The sequence below is a fragment of the Cygnus atratus genome, chromosome 1, assembly GCF_013377495.2.
Source record: "Cygnus atratus isolate AKBS03 ecotype Queensland, Australia chromosome 1, CAtr_DNAZoo_HiC_assembly, whole genome shotgun sequence".
NCBI classification, from domain to species: Eukaryota; Metazoa; Chordata; class Aves; order Anseriformes; family Anatidae; genus Cygnus; species Cygnus atratus.
This window is the reverse complement of record NC_066362.1, coordinates 77728592-77747309: the sequence shown is the minus strand read 5'-3', so window position 1 is coordinate 77747309 and position 18718 is coordinate 77728592. Positions and strand designations below refer to the sequence as shown.

General features: G+C 43.5%; 1 protein-coding gene across 13 annotated transcripts in view; it reads left to right on the top strand.

Annotated features, from left to right (window-relative positions):
• Positions 1-18718, top strand: part of SOX5 (SRY-box transcription factor 5) — a 641693-nt gene that overhangs the window by 343688 nt on the left and 279287 nt on the right. For 8 of the 13 annotated variants that reach the window (XM_050715344.1, XM_050715341.1, XM_050715340.1 and 5 more), the window contains exon 1: positions 4634-4745. The exons of 4 other annotated variants lie outside the window; for them this stretch is intronic. In XM_050715344.1, the coding sequence (XP_050571301.1) occupies positions 4708-4745 (38 nt within the window). In that variant the 5' untranslated portion in view covers positions 4634-4707. Of the gene's footprint in view, positions 1-4585; positions 4746-18718 lie in introns of those variants that run through there. One more of the 13 variants, XM_050715343.1, reaches the window with a different exon arrangement.

Below are 18718 nucleotides of genomic sequence, written 5' to 3'. Positions count from 1 at the left end.
TCCAAACTGCATTGTAGCTAAACATTTCCATACTCTGAAGTAAGCACTCATTATTTGCAAGATATTCTTCATAGTCAATGCATGAACCCCACTGTATTCTCCCTTCACTCTATCTTAACCTGTTCCAAAACAGCCATTCTTAGAAATTTTAAAGATTTGTACGTAGTGCTGTAGTTACTTTGGATATATGCCTAAAAAAGAAAATCCATGTAAGGTTCTTCAGAGTTTTGCATATTTTCTGTGAGAACTTTCCAGTAAATCATTCTGTGGAACATCTTACATTTCCTTGGACCTTGTAGGTCTCTATTATTAAAACCTACAGTGGAAACAACAAAAGCCCTTTTTTTTCCAGCACTTCCTTTACTTATTATATTGCAGCAGCTGCCAAAGGGACTAGGCTGAAGTGTTATCATTTGATAATTAAAAATAATAATAATAAAATCACTTAGTTGAAGGTTTTCTTTCTGCCCATATGCTTATATAAAGACCTGTGGATTCTATCTACACAATATTCCAGAGTTACGGTATTTCTAACTTGAGCTGGGTGGATAATTGATTTTTTTGCTTCACCTCTTGAACTGGAGAACCACAATAGCAACAAAAATTCAGTTAAGCACAAAAATTCAGATGAGAGTTTATAATTTGTTCCCCTCACCTAAATGAAAATCAGAGCTTTTTTGTTTAGTTCAACCCAAATTGCCCTGTTTTACCTGAACTTTTTTGTTTTGGGCACCGCTTAAAGGAAGCAAAGCAAGAGAAATGCAGGTTTGCCAAACAAATGGAAGGGCTGAGGAGAGAGGTTTCACTTTTCTCCTCGTTTCGAGGTATTTGGGCTTGCAGCCTGAATTGTAGGCTTGTGAAGAGAATTGAACAAGATCTCCAACATTGCAAATGGGCTTTTTAACTATGACTTGCTGAGTAAAAAAGGGCCATTGGGACTTGATATTACTGGTGAAAAGTTTTGGGACAAGGTAAAACTTTGTATGACAAAAATTGGACAGTTGCATTTTCTTATCTCTCAGTTTGTGGTTATTTATCCAAATTCCTTGTTTTCTTTTCAATTTTTGATATGACGGCAGCTTTTGTTATATGTCCTGACAATTTCTAAAAAGCAAGTCTCTAAGATGACACAATTTGAAGAAAGTTTTCAAAGATTCCCTCAAAGCATTTGTTGAGCTCACTTTTTCTCCTTATTGCCATTGCAGCTGAACTTAGTATGAGAACATAATTTTATAGATAAGTCTGGACTGTTAATAATACAATGAAATCAATACAATAATAGAATATTAATACAGTAATAACAGTAACACTTTTTCTCCTTTTTGGACCCAACTCTGTTTCCTACCACTGAGCTGGGAGCTCAGAAAATATGAGGTGAAGGAAGGACAAGCTGGAGACGGGTACCTTAGCAGAAAATACAGTGGGGTAAGGGTAAGTGTTGTAAACTAGGGTAAGGGAAAAGCAGGGCTCATGTCAGAAATGTTCAGATGAATGATCTCCACTTCCTTTCTTTCTTCCACTTCCTCTCTCCTTCTCAGCTCTCCCTCTTGCTCATTTGCTTTCTCCCCCAACATTTCTTTGTTGGCGGGTTGTTTTGTTTTTTCCCTTTTATTATGGTTCTTGGTCCTGGTCTAGCCAATGTCCTGTTCCGTAATTCCTGGTGTCAGTGGTGATTGCTCTGGTTTGTAATCAGAGTAGCAGAGAGCTGACCAAGGAGCTTGTCATAACACAAACTCAGAGGAGTATGAAGACGCTTAAATAAAAAATGCTACAGGGAGGGGTAAATATACCTGAACAGAGGGCAAACGTGGTAGAAGGAGGGCAGTTGTGGAGTTGAAGGGATATGAGGTTAGAGAGCTGAGTGGAGCTACCATGCAGTCAAAATGTGATAGTCCTATTCTGCCAGAACTTTTGCAGATCCTTTGAATAAAAGGTTGCTTTCATTTTCCTCCAGCTGAGGCTTCTGACTGGCTTATCTCTGCAAACTGCTCCCAAGGCCAAGTGTGAGAAGAAAGGGGGAAGCAAAGCAAGGAGTGGCAGAGAAGGACCAGCATCTAGAGAGGGGCAATTGAAGGGAAAATGAAAAGCCAAGGGGACTCACAAACATGAATATGGGGATGAAGTATGTTTTAGCTGCATGTAAAAATCACGGCTTTGTGGGAAAAGCAGGTGAAATACCCAACATGTTTCAGCAGCGCAAGGATTGTTGTCGACTGTGAGGCACATGGATCTTAATTCTCATCCTTTTGCTGCAGTTGGCTAACTGTGTCAGCTCGGGCAAGCGACTAAGCCTGTCTGCATCTCAGTTTCCCTATTTGAGGCCAAATTCTCCTACTAAGTAGCCTCCTACTCCACACAGAGATTTGCTGATTTGAATGGAGCCCCCGTGGAGTGAGATACTTTTCAATACAAATAAAGTTTTGGAATCAGTCCTAATTATATTTATTACCTGCAGAGGAGTAATGTGAGACGTAACGTGGTTTGAGACGCTCAGATGAAAGGGAAAGTATTTGGAATTGTTCTTTTTAATCATCTGCTGCCTTTTCAGCGTCTACCTCACAGCTGTCCTAAAAGGGCTAGCTACTAAATAACAAATAAAAAATCCTTGTATGTGGCAACGAGGTTTGTCAGGCTCCTGTGAACGAACCTCTGTGGAAAATATTATTTGCCAGGGGCTACCGAAGGAAGTCAGCTTACCCTGCCCCGCAGCAAGGAGCCATTAGATCTCCCTCGTGCCAGAATTTGACAGATCCTCTGTGACTCCGCTCCGAGCGCCGTGGTGTAAGGCAGACTCTGGTACGAACTGCCGCGAAGGCGCCTCCGCAAACTCAGCTCCAGCACTCCGCTTCCTGAGCGGCACGATGCTCTGTGGGGACGGCACGATGTGCCACGGGGACGAAGGGCACGAGCTGACATTGGCTGTGCTGCTCGTGGCCAAAATGATCGTTCCGGGCTCGTAGCCGATAGCGCCTTGTGCCAGCCCTGGGCTGCCTGGCCCCTGCCTCAGCCTGCTGGTTTAGAGCATTTACACCATGGGGAAATAGGAGCATGTTAAGCGGCGCGGCTGTTGGATATTAATAAAAATAATAAGCTTTTCTTTGGGGGGTTTCTTGAAGCCGGTGGGCATGAAAATATCGAACGTTTTAGGGCCGCTGTGTGGGAATGCGCGCGTACACTTGTGCGTGTTGCAGAAAGTAGAGTTGCTCTCGCCGTGTCACTGGGAGGTAGGGAAGAGAGGGGGCAGCGGACCTAATCAAACTGATGTGGGGTCAGAACCTCGTGGTTTTTAAAGGCCCTTAATGTTGTCCAGCTGCAAATTAAAGCAGGGAGAGAGAAAGGAATTAGGGTTGGGGAACTGGAAAGAATGGAGTATAGATCTGTGGTCGCGTGTGGGTGTGTGTGCATGTGTGCATTAAAGAACAGGGAGACCAGTTTGTTACAGTTCGTTTTTTTTTTTTTTTTTTTTTTTTCCCCCTTTTTTTCCTTATCCCTCCTTCATTCCCCCCAGTTCTGGGAGCTCGGTGCCAGGCAGACCGCTGGCCGGGCAAGGCACCCAGCTCTGCTCCAGGGGGCTGCAAGGGAAATTTCCTCGGGGCATCACCTGCAGCCCCCAGATCCTCACCTGGCCGCGGCAGCCGGGCAGGGGGACCGGGGGGGCTCGGAGGAGAGGGGTGTGCTGGGGGCCTTGGGGGGAGAAAGCTGCCCCCCCCCAGCACCAGGAGTCCCGGCAGGAGGAAGGGGAGGCGGTGGTGGTCGTCGTTCGTGCCGGCGGTGCTGGCGTGCTGGCGTGCGGGGCCGGTTGATGGAGTTTGGAGCCGAGGAAACTTTGGTGGCGTTGCCAGGCCGGTTCACAGCACTTTGTGGATAGCAAGAGCTAACAGTGAGACCGACAGAGTGAGTGACAAGTTGTTTACAGGTTTCCTTGAAGGGGCCTCTGCTATATTTCAATCTGTCAAAGTTGCTTTTCTTCCCTCAGAACAATGCCTGATTGTTGTGTTGTGTGTTTTTTTTTTCTTCTTTCCCCTCCCCAAAGAGAGAGAAAGAGGGAGAGAAAGAGAGAGACTAGGGAGGGAGGGGGGGAGAAAGGAATGAAAATTCTTCGGAGTACAAATGCCTTTGGTAACATTTTTATGTGTCTAATCTTTTCTCCCCTATTTCAACCCGCGCAGAGTTGATAACTGTTTCAATTTAATCAGTCTGCTCTTGTTTTATCTTCTTTCTCCGCTGATCTTCCCCAGAGCAGGGGATTTGCTCCCGGTTCACCGCTTTAGGTGGATTGCCGGGCTTTTATTTTTGTTTTTGCCGCTCTCCCCCCCCCCCCCTTTTTTTTTCCCCGATTTATTTTACAATTTTTTCTCACCCCCCAACCCCCTCACCCCAAAACCCACTCCCCCCAGCCCGCCCCGCTCCCCCATCCCATTCCCCCAGCCGCCTTCCCCGGCGGGGACCGGACCCCCGGGGGGGACTGGGGGGGGACACCGGGGGGGGGACACGGAGGGGGGGGTCTCGTCTGCGGCGAGGCGCGGCCCCTTTAAGAGCCTGGTCAAGGAGCCCTCGCTCAGAGCGAGCGCGCCGGGAGGGAGGGAGGGAGGAGGGAGGGAGGGAGAGAAAATCCATCGGTGTGGAGGGCTCGGGCTCACTTGACAGGTTCAGTCGGAGGCGACCGTAGGTGGCTGCTGTGACAAAGGGAAACTGCGCTTTTCCAGCATGCTCACTGACCCTGATTTACCTCAGGAGTTTGAAAGGTGAGGCGAGTTGGCGGGGCGGAGGGGGGGGGCTGGGGAAGGAAATGGGGGCGCTGCGATTCGGGTTGGGGGGGGGGGGGGCTCTTATTATTTTTTTTTAAATTATTATTATTATTATCATCCCTCCTTCTTTATAGCGCGTTTCTCCGGCGCGCTTCCCGGTCGCTCTCCCCGCGCCCCGCCGCGCGTCTCCGCTGCCCTGCGGCGCGGCCGCGGGGCGCAAGTCGGGCGCACGCTGCCCCCCCCCCTCCCCTCTTTCCCCCTTTTCCCCCCCCCAAAAAAAAGCAGCGTGCAAACCGCGTGTCCGCTGGGCGGGGGGGCGGGGCGGCAGCACCCCCCCCCCTTTCCCCCAGCACCGGGGCTGCCCCGGGGTGCGCGGCGGCGGGGGACTGCGGGAGGGAGGGAGGGAGGGAGGGGAGGGGAAGGGAAGGGAGGGGAAGGGCAGGGAAGAGAGGGGAAGAGAAGGGAAGGGGGGGCCCGCTTCGCCGCGCCCTCCCGGGAAAGTTTGGCGGCCGCCCGGCGGAGCGCACGCCCTTTTGTTGCTCGGCCGGCAGCGCGGCTCCCCCGGGCACCGCGGGGCCGCCGAGCGGGGAAAGTCCGGCGGGACCCCCGCAGCTGCCCCACGGGCCCCCCGAGCCCCCCGAGCCTCCCGCTGCACCCCCGCAGCCGGCGGCCGGGGCTTCCCCCCCGCCGCCCGCCCCGCCGGGGGTCCCGGGGCCGGCCGCCGCCGGCCGCTCCAACTTGTGCGGGGGTAAAGGAGGGCGGGATGCGCTGCCCAGGCTTCTCTTCTTCTTCTTGTTCTTCTTCTTCTTGTTCTTCTTCTTCTTGTTCTTCTTCTTCTTGTTCTTCTTCTTGTTCTTTTTTTTTTTTTCTTCCCCTCTCCCTCCTTCATCTCCGTGAAAGCTACCTCCTGTATAAACATTTGGTTGTATCCGACTATGCAATGCAAGCTAGGTGCTAGACCAGCTGGTTAAAAATATGCTAAGTCAAGCTGTTCATCGCTCAAACCTCCCGAATTGGGTAGTAAAGGCACAGAAAAGAAGGCAAGATAAAAACACTTTAAGTGGGCTGAGGAACACGCGTGCACAGAAAGGACGGGATGGAGCGCTTGAATTAAGAGATCAGAGAAAAATAAAATCGGAAAACGCAGAAAAGAACTATTTTAACGCTTTCGACCCTCTTTCTGCAACCAGAACACTTCCTTGCTAGAAAGTGGAATTGGTGTTGCTGCGCTGCTCCGAGGGCTCCCTTAATACAATTAATTTTCCAGACTTGCTTGGGCTATTCGGCGTTTTCCTCTGGTTTGTTATTATTATGGTAATAGGAAAAGATGGTTTTGTTCACGTGCATTGCATCAACTTAGTTCAACTACCTGGGGAAACTGGTACTGTTTCTGGTGTCGAATCTGGTGTAGCATCACAGCAACGCGCTTGTCTCGCTCATGCAATTAGTAGACCAAAGTATTTCATCTGCATCACTAAGATCATACGTAGAAATTTATAAGCAAGCGGTTTAGATTATTCTTTGAACTTTGTGATGAACAGCATGCTTATAAAGCCTGCAAAGCAGAATGAAGTCCTTTCATTTTCTGATTGCTGGACTTTTTTTTTTTCCTCTGAAGTCTCTCTGCATCGTATATATTTATCTAAATTTTATATACAAACAAATCCTTTTGGACAAAACATCTTCTGCAGAAATAAAGCAAGCTTCTCTGCTCTTTATTTCTAGGCATACGATTCATTTTCAGGGATCCCAGCTTTGCTCTTGTAAACATTCTAGTTAAATAATCAATAAACTGCTCTCCTTTTGCTATGCAGATAATAGCAAGCGGTAGAAATGGGAAGCAATAAAAACGAACCTCGGGACATACAATTTATTTATTTATTTATTTATTTATTTTACAATTTTCCCCCTGCAGTTGAAATTGGTAATACAAACCAATATCTCTGTTAATCATTACCATTTGTTTACATTGCGTGTGTTTGACTATAGTTACACACATATACGCAGAGTTGATACTGTCCGTGTAATATATGTGTATTTATCAGAAAACAGCCATGAGGACGCACTGTCGCTCACAGACAGATACACAGACACACACACGCTCACGGGGTTCACGTGTGTACATACGCACGATGTATGAGGATTGGGTTTTAGACGTTCGTAGCAGGTTATTTGCCCAGATCTGCAGCAGGCGCTGTTCTTGGAGCACATTTCTGCAGTCGCTGGGGTCCCACATGTCCTATCTGCATGACTGACTTCGGTTGTGCTGCTGCTGCCCGTCTCCCACTGTCCCCTTTTAAACTCGAACAGCGAATTACAAGGAGGTAAAGATTTGTCAGGCAGAGTTGTTTGCAGTTCAGATTTCCGAGTGTCTGCCTGTATCTCGGAAGGTTGTTCTGCTTTCCCTGTTGTCTCTTCCGTGATGTGTCAGTGTATCCTGGTAAAGTTTCTGGACTGCTTGCAGTCTGAGGCACCCCAACTCGAGAGATCTGAATCAAGGGGGCTTCTCTCGCGTCTGTGGTCATTATCACGGGCATCTGTGGTACGCGCTTGGAATGAAAATAATCCTGAGTGTCAGACGAATAAACATTCATTAATTCGTTCAGCATCAGTAGTAAATTGCACTAGATTTTGTGAATTGGCATGTATAATTAATTACCGAACCAAAAATGTGAGGGCTTTCGTGCTTTCCCGAGAAGTTACTTGCACTTCTTTCTTTCTGTTTGTGGCAGTTCCATTGCTTGATAGAGAGGAGCATCACAATGCGTATGCTGAGGGGGATGATGTTTGCAGAAAGGTAGTAGGAAGAAATTATAACTGGAATCTGCTCTGTTTATTACAGAGGGCAAGGTTAACTTCTGGGATGTACTTTGTGATGTACCTGTGGCACTCTGAATTGGCTTTATAGGTCTCAAAAATTATAACTTTTCTTTTGCCTTTTTTTCTCTTTTTTAAGTTTAAGATGAGTTATCATGCTTAAATATATCAGGCATGGCTGCAATAGAAAGAAAGTTTACTTTGAGGAAAAGGTAGAGATAATGCAGCCAGAACCATCATGGACAGCTGTGAAATTTACCGAATGATAAGATCTCAAAAATGCCCAACATAAAGTTTTAATGTCTTAATAAAATCTGGTAAATGAAAAATAGATAAAGTGACTGCTTAACAATGTCCCTAGTGTATGGAATGTTCTTAAACCCAAATTAATTACTGCATATTTACATTTCTCTGTAGACTGAGAGAGAGGCTATGCTAGGCACCAGGACAAAGTGGCATCCTTTCTCTTTCTCTTTTGCATTCTTTTCTGTTTCCTTTTTTTTTTTTTTGAATATGCCAATTCAAGGTAAAGAAGTATGCGGTGTTCGTGGAAGAAAGAAGGTTAGCTTAGTGCTTCCACAGGAAAAAAGGAAGAGCTAGAAAAGACAAAAAGCGTGGATGGGAGCAGTGGGGATGGGGACAGCAGAACAAGTTTAGCATTGACAGTCACCATTTCTGTGCCCTGGAAACATTCCGTGCGCTAGTGAATAGCGTGTAGAGAGGAGAGGCTCAAAGATGTAAAGCAAGCCTCTGCTGGGAGGAGAAAAATATACTTAGCTGCTTCACTGCTGCACTGCACGAGTCATTTCAGACTCCCACTGAATTTATTTTGGGGTTGTACCAACACTGTCAAATGGAGAAATCATTTTCCTAAAAGGAAACTTTGCGTATTCCTAAGTGCTTTTCTTAGCTAAAGTTACCCTAAAAGCTTTCTTCTTCTACTGCGTTTGCTGGGAATTTTTTGGAGAAAGAATAATGCCTTTCTATCAACCGGCTTGCTCAGAATGATGTCCCACTCTCCTAAAATCTACCTGTAGAAGTGAGAGCGATTATTCCTTCATTTAAAGTAAGACAACGAGATTTCTTTAATACTGGGCTGAATAGCATTTGCCTTCCACGGAGATGCTTTCAGAAAATGACTTTATTGCTTGTGTATTTAGGTCTAGGGGTTTGGGATCTGAAGCACGAATGCAGTGCCAGTTAAAAGTTTCAGACGGTTGTTCTTTGCCGTGACAAAAATCGACACGATTTTATTTCTCTGAGATGAGTCTGAAGGAATCAATTCGCAGGCTACTCATTAATTTCCTGTGTGTGCTAATTTCATTTGTGGTGCTTATGTTTATTGAGGAAGAAGTTGACTGTTACAGATTATAGATTTTAATGAACGTCTCAATAATTTACCAGTTGCTGCATTTGTGAACTAGACTTGGAACGCAAAGAAAGCGCAGATGAGAGAAGTGATGAGTGACACACCAGCCTGCACAATCCCACTGTTGTATTCACTGCATTTGAATCAAATCGGGAGTTTGGCATTACTAATTCTGGGTGGCTGGCTCATCGTATGCATTCAAGGAGTTAATTAAAACACACACAAACACATACACACACTCTCCCACCAAGCATCTTGCGATGTTTATGTGCATAGTGTGTTTGATTGGTACCTTTAGATAGGAGAGGAATTGTTTTTCCTTCTCTTGCTGTCCAGAGATCTTAAATACATAACTAGTTTACAAAATATTTACTACTTCTCGGGGAGCTTTTAATGAGCATTTATGGCTTTACCGTTTGAGAGGCACATAGTATCCGGCTGAGTTACTTTAATGTGAAGTTCCCTGATGATAGGATAGGCATTCACATCCGTGTAATGCGATGTATCAGTAGCTGTGTTTAAAAATATATATAATATTTATACAGGAGAAGGAGTATCTCCCAAGGTAGATTTACAGTTTCCTTGCATGCTTTCATACTGTACTTTAAAATAATCTCTTAATGTTGAAGTTTACATGTCAGCTACCTCTGCCTTCGCAACTTTTGCAGAAGTGAGTTTGATAGCCTCTTGGCTTTGTTTTTTTTTTATGAATTTCTTGCTCTGGCCTGGTTTAAGTATAATTAACTTTTAAGTGGAGGGGGAAAATATTGTCCCGTTGTACCTGCGCGCACTGGAAACATTCAGTGCCTGTGAGTTCTGCTGCAGTGGTCAAGAGGAAAGGAGTGCTCGCAGCAGTTAATCCATAGCTGTGGTACGGCTCTGCTGATGGCAAAGAGTGGGCTTAACAAGGAGCACCCTTAGAAGCAAAGCGCTTTTCCTTTTGAAAATATTCGTGAATTTTTATCTCTTGGAACACGCACCAAGTCTCCGGTACTTCTTACAAGCGGAAAAAATCGCGTCTTATTTGAATACCTTGAAAGTTACACCGCAAGCTAAGCAGATCCCGGCCACGTCCTTGCAGCACCTCTGCCAGTTGAAGTTACTTGGAGGACTTGGGAGCCCACTGGCATTTCTCTGCCTGGCCTTGGGCAGCGGGCACCCCCCAGCCCACAGGGCGGCCTGGCCCTGGGACGCTTCTCCATGCTCTGTCGGGCCCAGACAGCTGCCAGCGGGGCACCCCAGGGTGAGGAGTCCCACGGGGCCACCCCAGGGCCTGGGTCTGTCCCTGAGGCCGAGCCCAGTGTAGAGGAGGTCTCTGAAGCACCGTGGTGTCGCGGGGTCGTGCGTCTGGAAAGACTGGAGGAAGTGGGTGGGGACTGGGAAAGCAGCTCCCTGCATTGCTCCTGCACCTAGTGGTTTTTTTTTGTTTGTTTTTGTTTTTTTTTTAGGATGGGTGCAGTGTTTGTTTGTTCTTAGCAGAAAAAGAAAGTGAGGAGGCACAGAGCTGGATTTTGGTCGCAGGAACCGCCAGGTGTTACTGTGCAGCTGAGGAGCGGGCGAGGTGGCGCCCATGCTGTGGTGTGCTTGCGGGGGTGGCTTAGCTGGCTAGTCTTAAGGACACTTCTGAACGTTGTCCTACACCCCGTTTGGGTCTGTCAAGGTACTTCTCTTCGAATTGTCCGTCTGTCACTTTAAGAAAAAAAAAATTGTTCAACGTGATGGTGCGATTTTTGACTTGTAGAACATAGTTGAAGTGAAAATGAGAGAAAGCTTGGGGCTCGCTTTGAAAGTTTGAGATTGGAGTTGACCTTGTTTCCCTTAAAAGTGCTGGGGGATTAATCAGGTAACATTTCTCAGTCATTCTGTACGTAAATATAAAGGCTATACTGTAATTATGTTTGTTATTTTTAAAATTGATGTTTGATATAATAGATTGCCTTTTTATACATTTTTTTTTGAAAGACCAAGCATGGAAATTCATATCAGCAATTGCTTTTTGACATCTATAATAATTTTATTTTATTTCTGCTTTACTGTATACTTCTGTTGTGTTATCTCAAGTTCATGTTGACAAACTTAATTGCTTTTTTTTTTTTTCTTTTTTTTTTCCATAGAATGTGGGTGTCTATGTGCTATTCAATCTCAATATATCATAAAACATTACCTTAGTGCTAACTTTTCAGTGTGGTTTTATTTTAGTCTTATTAATGCATATTTGTTTCTGTTTTACTAATCTTAGCATAATCCCATTACTTTTGGGGCAAAAACATAAGCAGAATGAATAGACATTGAATTTTCGTGCCAGAAGAACCAGAGTTCTTTTCAGCAGTGAGGAACTCTGTGTGGGGGAAATGTGTTATTTTTGCATAGTTAAGACCATTGTCTTCATCTCCTGTACTTCACGAACCTTTGTAGCTCGGGAGAAAAGAGAACAAGGAATGTAGTTTATGTAAAGAGAAACTCATACAATTTGTCATCCTCTTGGTTTCTTTGGTGCTGAGCTTGTTGTTTTCTTGATTTTAAGAATGTGGGAGTGAAAAAAATGTCCCATATTTCATTCATTCATCTCACAGGTTGGGCATGGGCAACGATAATCAGTCTGACGGTGAGCTGGAGCTACTTGCAAACTCAACAGATAGCATAAGACCAAGAGTAAGGAAAATGTTAGTGGCTCTGAACAATTCAGAATTTTGTTCTTACTTTCTTAGCATGGTTAATTGGAAAGATTTCACCAAACTTCTTCGGCCAATTAAAAGTGTGAGCCTAGAAAAACACAAGAATGAGTGTGCACGCAAGCAGACACATTCCTGTTTGTTCTCTGTAGTTTGCAGTGTCCTGTTACTGGATTGCATTAAGCTGTTATCTGCCGTTTGCTGAGAGTCTCAAAGAGGCTGTACTTTCGTTGAAAGGGATGTGACTAAAATTCATCGCGGCCCGAAAGACCTAAATGCAATTTTGCATACAGTTTTTATAATGCAGACAATTTAGAGGTATTTCTTGTTTTAAACAAGAGAAAGTTTAATGGCGAGCACGAAGCATCCAGTGTCCTTTCACCGCTGGAGGCAGCCTGCCTGCGTTAGGCTTGGGGCGCTTTGGTTGAGCTCTTTGCTGGGAGGGGGCATTGGCTTGCCGTAGTGCTGCCCATGCTGCATTTGACTGTGGAGAAGCTTATGGTTTCCAGAGAAATTACCTTAGCGGCCTCACTGCAGTCACTTTTTGAAACAAGACTTGGAAGCATTTTCTCCAAAGCTTTAGTCAGGTTTCTATTCACAGGGCTTTCTCCCTAAATTTTGATGCTGTGGCCTCACTGGGGCAGAGGCTTTTTTGGATAGAAATGAGATGTGTGGGAAGGTTGATAAGGGCGGAGGGAAGGATGTTCTTACCCGTTTGGCATGTCTATTAACAAACTGGGTCATTTTGTTGTGTTGTATTTACATGACTTGTTCCTGTGCTGGTGTGAAATGTGAATCACCAAAACATGATGATTATTAAAAAAAAAAAAAAAAAAGCTAAATGAAACAAAACTGAAATAGAACTAAAAAGCTAAATGAAATCAAGTGAAAACAGAGCATGCAACATAATTCTTTTGGTACAGTTTCATTCTGCAGTTGCTGAGTAAAGCCAAATAGATTTCTTTTCCACTTCCATTAAAAATATCCAAGCTTTTGTGAGTTTGAAGTGCACAGAGACACAGAAAATAGAGTTGTATTTTCAGATTCTGCCTTTGGTTTGTCTTTTGCTCATACTTTTTTGAGATTTAAGTAGATATTTATGGGCAGTGTATTGTAAAGGTGGCTATTGACTCATCTTTGTTGAAATCATATGAACATAGAGTTCATTCTGCTTTTGCAACTGAGATGGGAATGCAGCAGAATTTCTCAGTGGAAGACTCTCGTCCTTTGCTTATGCTTTGTAAGTTCTGCTCAGATTTGATCTCCTTGCCTAAACTTTGAAACTAATTGTGTGACTCAGTAAAACAGTAGGCTGTGGTGCTTGTGTGAAATACCATGCAAAGTTGGAGAAAAATACTGTATTGCTCTCAAGTATGCCATGCATTTCTTTTATAGATAATCTGCATGTGTATTAGTGTCATTGATTTAGTGTGTTTTTGTAGAGTACAGGCATCCTGAATTAGGACCCCATTATGCTCGTCACTGTACAAACACAAAAAAGAAGGTTTCTTTCCATTCCACAGAGCAGCCTTTGTGCTTGGAGCTTAGACTAATATCAATGTGTCTTTGTATGGGAAAAATTCAGAAACAGAGAGTAGGTAAGAGATCCCTAGCATGGTTCATGAATGAGATTTCAGTCCTGAAACTGTGCTTTTAGAGTTTTTAAATCGAGTAATACATGCGCATGTGTGTTCTATCTCTGTGTATTTTTTACACATATATATGTAGAAGTTGCTTTACTGCTAGAAGTACAGATATTGTTAATCATACTTCCTCTAATGTCTTCTGATTGGGAATCCAGAGCATTTGGAAAGCATTAATATACAAATCAGGAAGATTTCTGTGCTCTTCCAATTGGGAAGCAAGATTAGCCTCAACCTGTAGATGAGAAAACTGAGGGACAGTGTCACAAAATTGTTTGCATGGATGGGTTTAAAAACTAGAGATATTGACTGCTAGTCCTGTTTTTTGACCTCTAAACCATCCTTTTCCATCTTGAGCTCCATAGAACTGCAAATTACAGACTTCTGTCTGCCCAATTATAATTTCTAAAGGTCTCCTTCTAACAAGATGAAAATGTAAGATTGGAATTACTTAAATATGTAAAACAGGGACTTTGGAGTATAAATAACAGTATAAAGTACAGAAATATTTACTGCCTGGGCCGTGCTGGTGAGGGCTGGCAGGGAATACCGTCTCCAGCCCTGCCAGTTGTTGGAGCGTGAACTCCCTACCTGGAGGCCACTGGGGAGAACTGAGGTTAGATGGCAGCGGCTAGGCAGCCGATTGAAAGATGGTGTGTGTAACCAAGAGTCCAGAAAGGGTTTCATCCCGGAGAACAGTTAACATCTTCAGCCATATGTACAAGAGCTGTCAGATGTTTTATAACCTAAGGACCAGGCACTGGGGGAGTCCAGGAAAAAATTCTTCACATGGAGAGTATTAATGTGAGGAACAGACTCTACCGAATGCAGCGGTGCAGGCAGCCGCAGCGAGCAAACCAACTAGCTTAAAAGCAAAAAGCATGGTACAGAACACAAAACGCATGGTGATTCCTACCCGTGTTCCTGACATCTGTTTTTTAAATGTGCGACAGAGATCCAAAATGAATGAAATGAGAAAAGCTTATTAAGAGGGAGGAATTATTTTGTTATTCATATTAAAAGTTCTCCTAATCCATTTCGGTATTTTTTTCCGTTTCCAACTGCATGCTCAGTAAGAGTTGAGCTGAATCGGTGGGCTCTGCAGGTAGGTTTAGATCCGGCCTCTGTGTTGTGTCTCTTACCCATTTTCTCAACAGAGTGTAGTATAAAGTAAGGAGTCCTAAGTGGATTTGATCTGTGTAGCTTATGAATATTATGACTGAGCTATTAAGTTATTTTCTTTGATAAGCTTTTTAAGAGGGAGACTACTTTCAAGATAATGGATTATAATCAGGCATGTGCCATAGTATTTTAGTAGTAGTTATTCAGCAGTGTGTTCACAACAACCTATTTTGTGATAGGGCCAGCCAAGGCATCATTTTAAAAGGTGGCTATTCACACCGAGTGTTTGGTCTCGCTGGCACTGAAGTTCAGTGTCAGGTCCTAAAAGTGTAAGCCTAATTAATTAATGTTCTGCTCAACTCTGTGAAAAAGGCTGGTGTTTTTCACCTTGGTAAACCAGGATGGCACGAAGTGGTGGCTAGTGAGAAGACTGTGGAGCAGAATCCTGACTTTCTGTAGCGTGCAGCTAACTTGCATTGGTTGCAATGCAGCCAGAATTTCTAAAGCACTTGTAGAGGCTTCTGCAGGCTTCTGCAGATCTGTAGATTTCAGAAGTTCTGTATGAGCGTGCTTTAAAGACATGTTAACTAAGTACTCCTCCTAAACAACATTGTGTCTCTGGCAGATTAGAGCCATCAGCCTGGTGGTGATGAAAATTCACCTGAATTCTGCCAGAGCTAACATCTGGGCCTTAGTGGACTTGGCACTGTACGCAAAATTAATCTTTGTTTTGAAACTATGTTTTCTAAGGTAGTAACTCCCGGTTGTGGCCACCACAGTCTGAAGCGAGACCGCTACACAAAAAATGCAGTCTACCAAATATACTTGTGTTTGATAACCTTGGTTGTCAAAACTGTGACCTCTGTTAATTAGTCACCAGGCAAATTATTGTCTGCAGCTCCCAGACTCCATGAGAACCCCCGGCAGGTAGCAGAACCCCATACTGGTGAGTATTTCTGGATTTGCTCTTTGTGGCAATAAGCAGCCTATTGACAAACGACGTGAGAGGGATACCCAAAATGGAGGTGACGTGCTCCGGGTTATCGAGCGTAACAGCAGCAGATACATCAGCGATTCTTGGAGGGCTAGCTGCCCTTGTCTGGAGCAGACCCCTGCAGAACAGCATAGCCTATTGTATATTTCTGTGTTAGATCAAATAAACCAAATAAAGCATATTATTTAATCAATGGTCATCAAATAAGAAGGGCAGAGCCTTATTACTGCAATAATTTATAGAATTTCCTTCTCGGCATTTATTAGAAAGGTGAAAACAAGATGAGTGAAGTTGCCGTTGTTATAGTGGGGTAGAGTCTGCTATGGAAGCCTGTATTTTTAAAAGCAGCTCTAAAAAATAGAGCATAATAAAAGTTAGAAAATTATTTAAAAAAAAAAAAAGGAAAATAAATAAAATAGCTTTTTACATACATATGCAGTCTATTGAAAGGCCATCCAAAGCACTGATACCAATTTAAGAAGATGATCTTTTGCCTTAATTATACATCTGGGAGATATTAGCTGAACATTTTGTGGAGAACTGCGAATACCTTAGTTGCCAGTTGTCTAAAATGCTGCTAATGATTGCTTCAGTGCCAGTGTTTTGATGGCTAGAACCTAGGCCTGAATATGAATACAAAGAACTCAATCTGAAAAAAAAAAAAAAGCATGTGCACACACTTTTTATACAAAACAGATTTCAACCATCTGCTTGGCACTTAGCTTTGCGACTATAGGCTCTGATATGAAAGGGAGCACTGTCCAGGTTATGAATGGTATCACTTTTATTGGTACCTTAGAAAAATCATAGTGTTTTCAGAAAGCTGGTGTATCCAATGGTTTTCTTCAGCAGAATAATGAAAACAACTGCCTCAGCCAAAATTTTGTTCCTTCCATCGTTCCTCTGATGGCGGTGTCTCCTTAACCTTGCTAAAGGGATTTTGTGGTGGAGAAAACTTTCTGTTCTGCACCTCAGCATTTCCAAATGTATCAGAGGAGTTTAGATGAGTGGCCCTTGGAGCTGACACCCCAGATGGTTTATGACACAAAGCACTGTTTGCTTAGGAATACGTTGTATGGCAGAGTCTGTTGCCCAAGCACTGCAGAGCGTGTCAAATCAGCATGGAAGTTAATGGACCAAAAGCCCTTCTGAATCTAACACTTTCCCATTTGATCTGAATTTACAGCTTTAAATCAGGACAGCAGTTTTCCTTTAGTGGTGCAGTGGTGGAAAACAAAGTTGATAGCATAAATTACAGGCATATAATGCAATGATTTTGACCCAATTCATCTGTTTAAAGGTTTAGAATGAATGAAACTGTATAAAATCTTTGGTAGAGAACCATTTGCAAAATATACAAAAAATTGAAAGTTAGGAGAGGATTCAAGTATGCGTTAATTTCATACTCTGTCCAGCCCATGTTTAACTCCTAATAGGTTAAGCAAAAGAAGATGTACTGTACAAAAAATCAAAAACATTTGGAGCTTTCACTTTTTGTTAGCAATTTAGGTATTCTTTCTTTGCCTTTGCTAGATGTATCCTAAAAATATACAGGATAAAATATGCAGCTTCTTTGCTTTTACCGTTTTTAATGAAGGGGTTTGAGAGTGTTTTCCTTAGGTGCATATTTGGAAAAAGATGATGAAAATTCAACCTCCTGCATGTAACAAAGCCTCTGTGTTTGGCCATCCATTTAGTGCCGTGTCACATTAGTACTGCATTGTTAACACCTTTGGACAGGGCTAAAGGTTTCTTGCTGCTGTGACTAGAGAGCTGCTCATGTCAGATCATAACGTTGCTGAATGCTTTTCTCAATAAATGTACTTTTCATTTAAAAGTAGGGCTGGATTGTTTGCTTCTGGGATGTTAGGAGAGTGAATAAAAGGACTAATTGTTATTTTCATTCTCATTTTATAAAGATTCCTTTTCTCTACGTTACGTAGTCTTGAGAAAGTACTGCTTTTAACTATTACATTTCATTTGCACAGGCTTGTCTTTTTATAGAGAGCATCTGAGATGATGAAAGAAAGATAAAGTTGAATCTCAATGGATAAAACGATGATAATACTGGCAACTTTAAAGCTTCCGAATAGTTTTAGATGAATCGTAATGTACGGACAGCAAAAATCCAACTTTTTAAAAAATGCGTGTGAAATAAGTCTTAACAGTATTAAGGTTTTATAGCCCTAACTGGCTAATAGACTCAGGGTCCTGTGTGTTATTCCTGTCCTGTCTCTTCCTTCCTCAACTCTTTTTTCACCTCCTCCCTGACAAGCATGCTTTCTACATTTTTATGGGAAGCACCATATCTCAAAGGTAGAGATTAAAACAACAAGCCTATTAAGCTTAAGAAAATTCTGTGGCCATTTAAATGATGATCCTAATGGAAAGCAAAAGCAAAGACGCTAGTTCTCTGGCCACCATGTCTTCCCATAGCAACTGTACTGAAGTTATTTAACCAGCTTCTTAGTGAAACACTTCTTCGTGTTGCACGCCATAAAATGGGTTTCTTCAAGAGTGGGATATAGCAGCCTATCAGCTCTTCAGCATTAATAATCACACAAGAATAAGCTCCTGTATTCAGGGGTGGGTGAGAAGAAATTCTGTAAGAAACGCAACGAGTGGGCTCATAATGAAGCCTTTACTATACGGCCCTGTGTTCTTGGAAATTTTAGAAGGGAAAGTCTATTTGACCAATGTCAACACTCTGGTCATTTTCTTAGCTTCCCCTCCCTCTCCCTTTAGGTAATAGTCATATTTATTGCCAATTTATTTTCTGTAGATGCCTCCAGTCCACTGTGGTTTGAAGGAATTTCCAGGGTGGGTGCATGACAGGTCAAACCCGAGGCAGCAGCTGGTGGTACGGGAGGGAGGATTGGGAAAAGGAGGTGGCCGAGGGTAGGAGAGTGCAACTGTGTCTTGGAGCAACCTGCCAGTTGTCCTGCTTTTGATTAAAATGGCAGCTTTCAAGCTGGGTCCATGAACTGTTTGATTTGGTTTACCCTGTTAACCCAAGTTCCCTCATGGTGTTAATAAGGACAGAATAAATAGCTGTCTATCTCCTCTTTTTTTCCCTACTTTCCACTGCTAAAATTCTAGATGGGTCATGTGCTGTTGGTCTTAAACAACCTGGTGCATCACGTCACCCTTCCCATTGAGTTTAAACATCTGACTGGAGAAAAGCTTGAGATGGAGAGAGGATGATTAGCAGAGGAAGATGCGCTTGTTAGATCTGGTGTGGCTCATTCTCCTGGATTTTGGCCAGTTCAACCTTCCCATCAGGTTACAGTGGCATTTGCAATGAGGCTGGGTGTAAATAATGGTTCAAAGGTTGAACTCCAGCTTTTTTCATT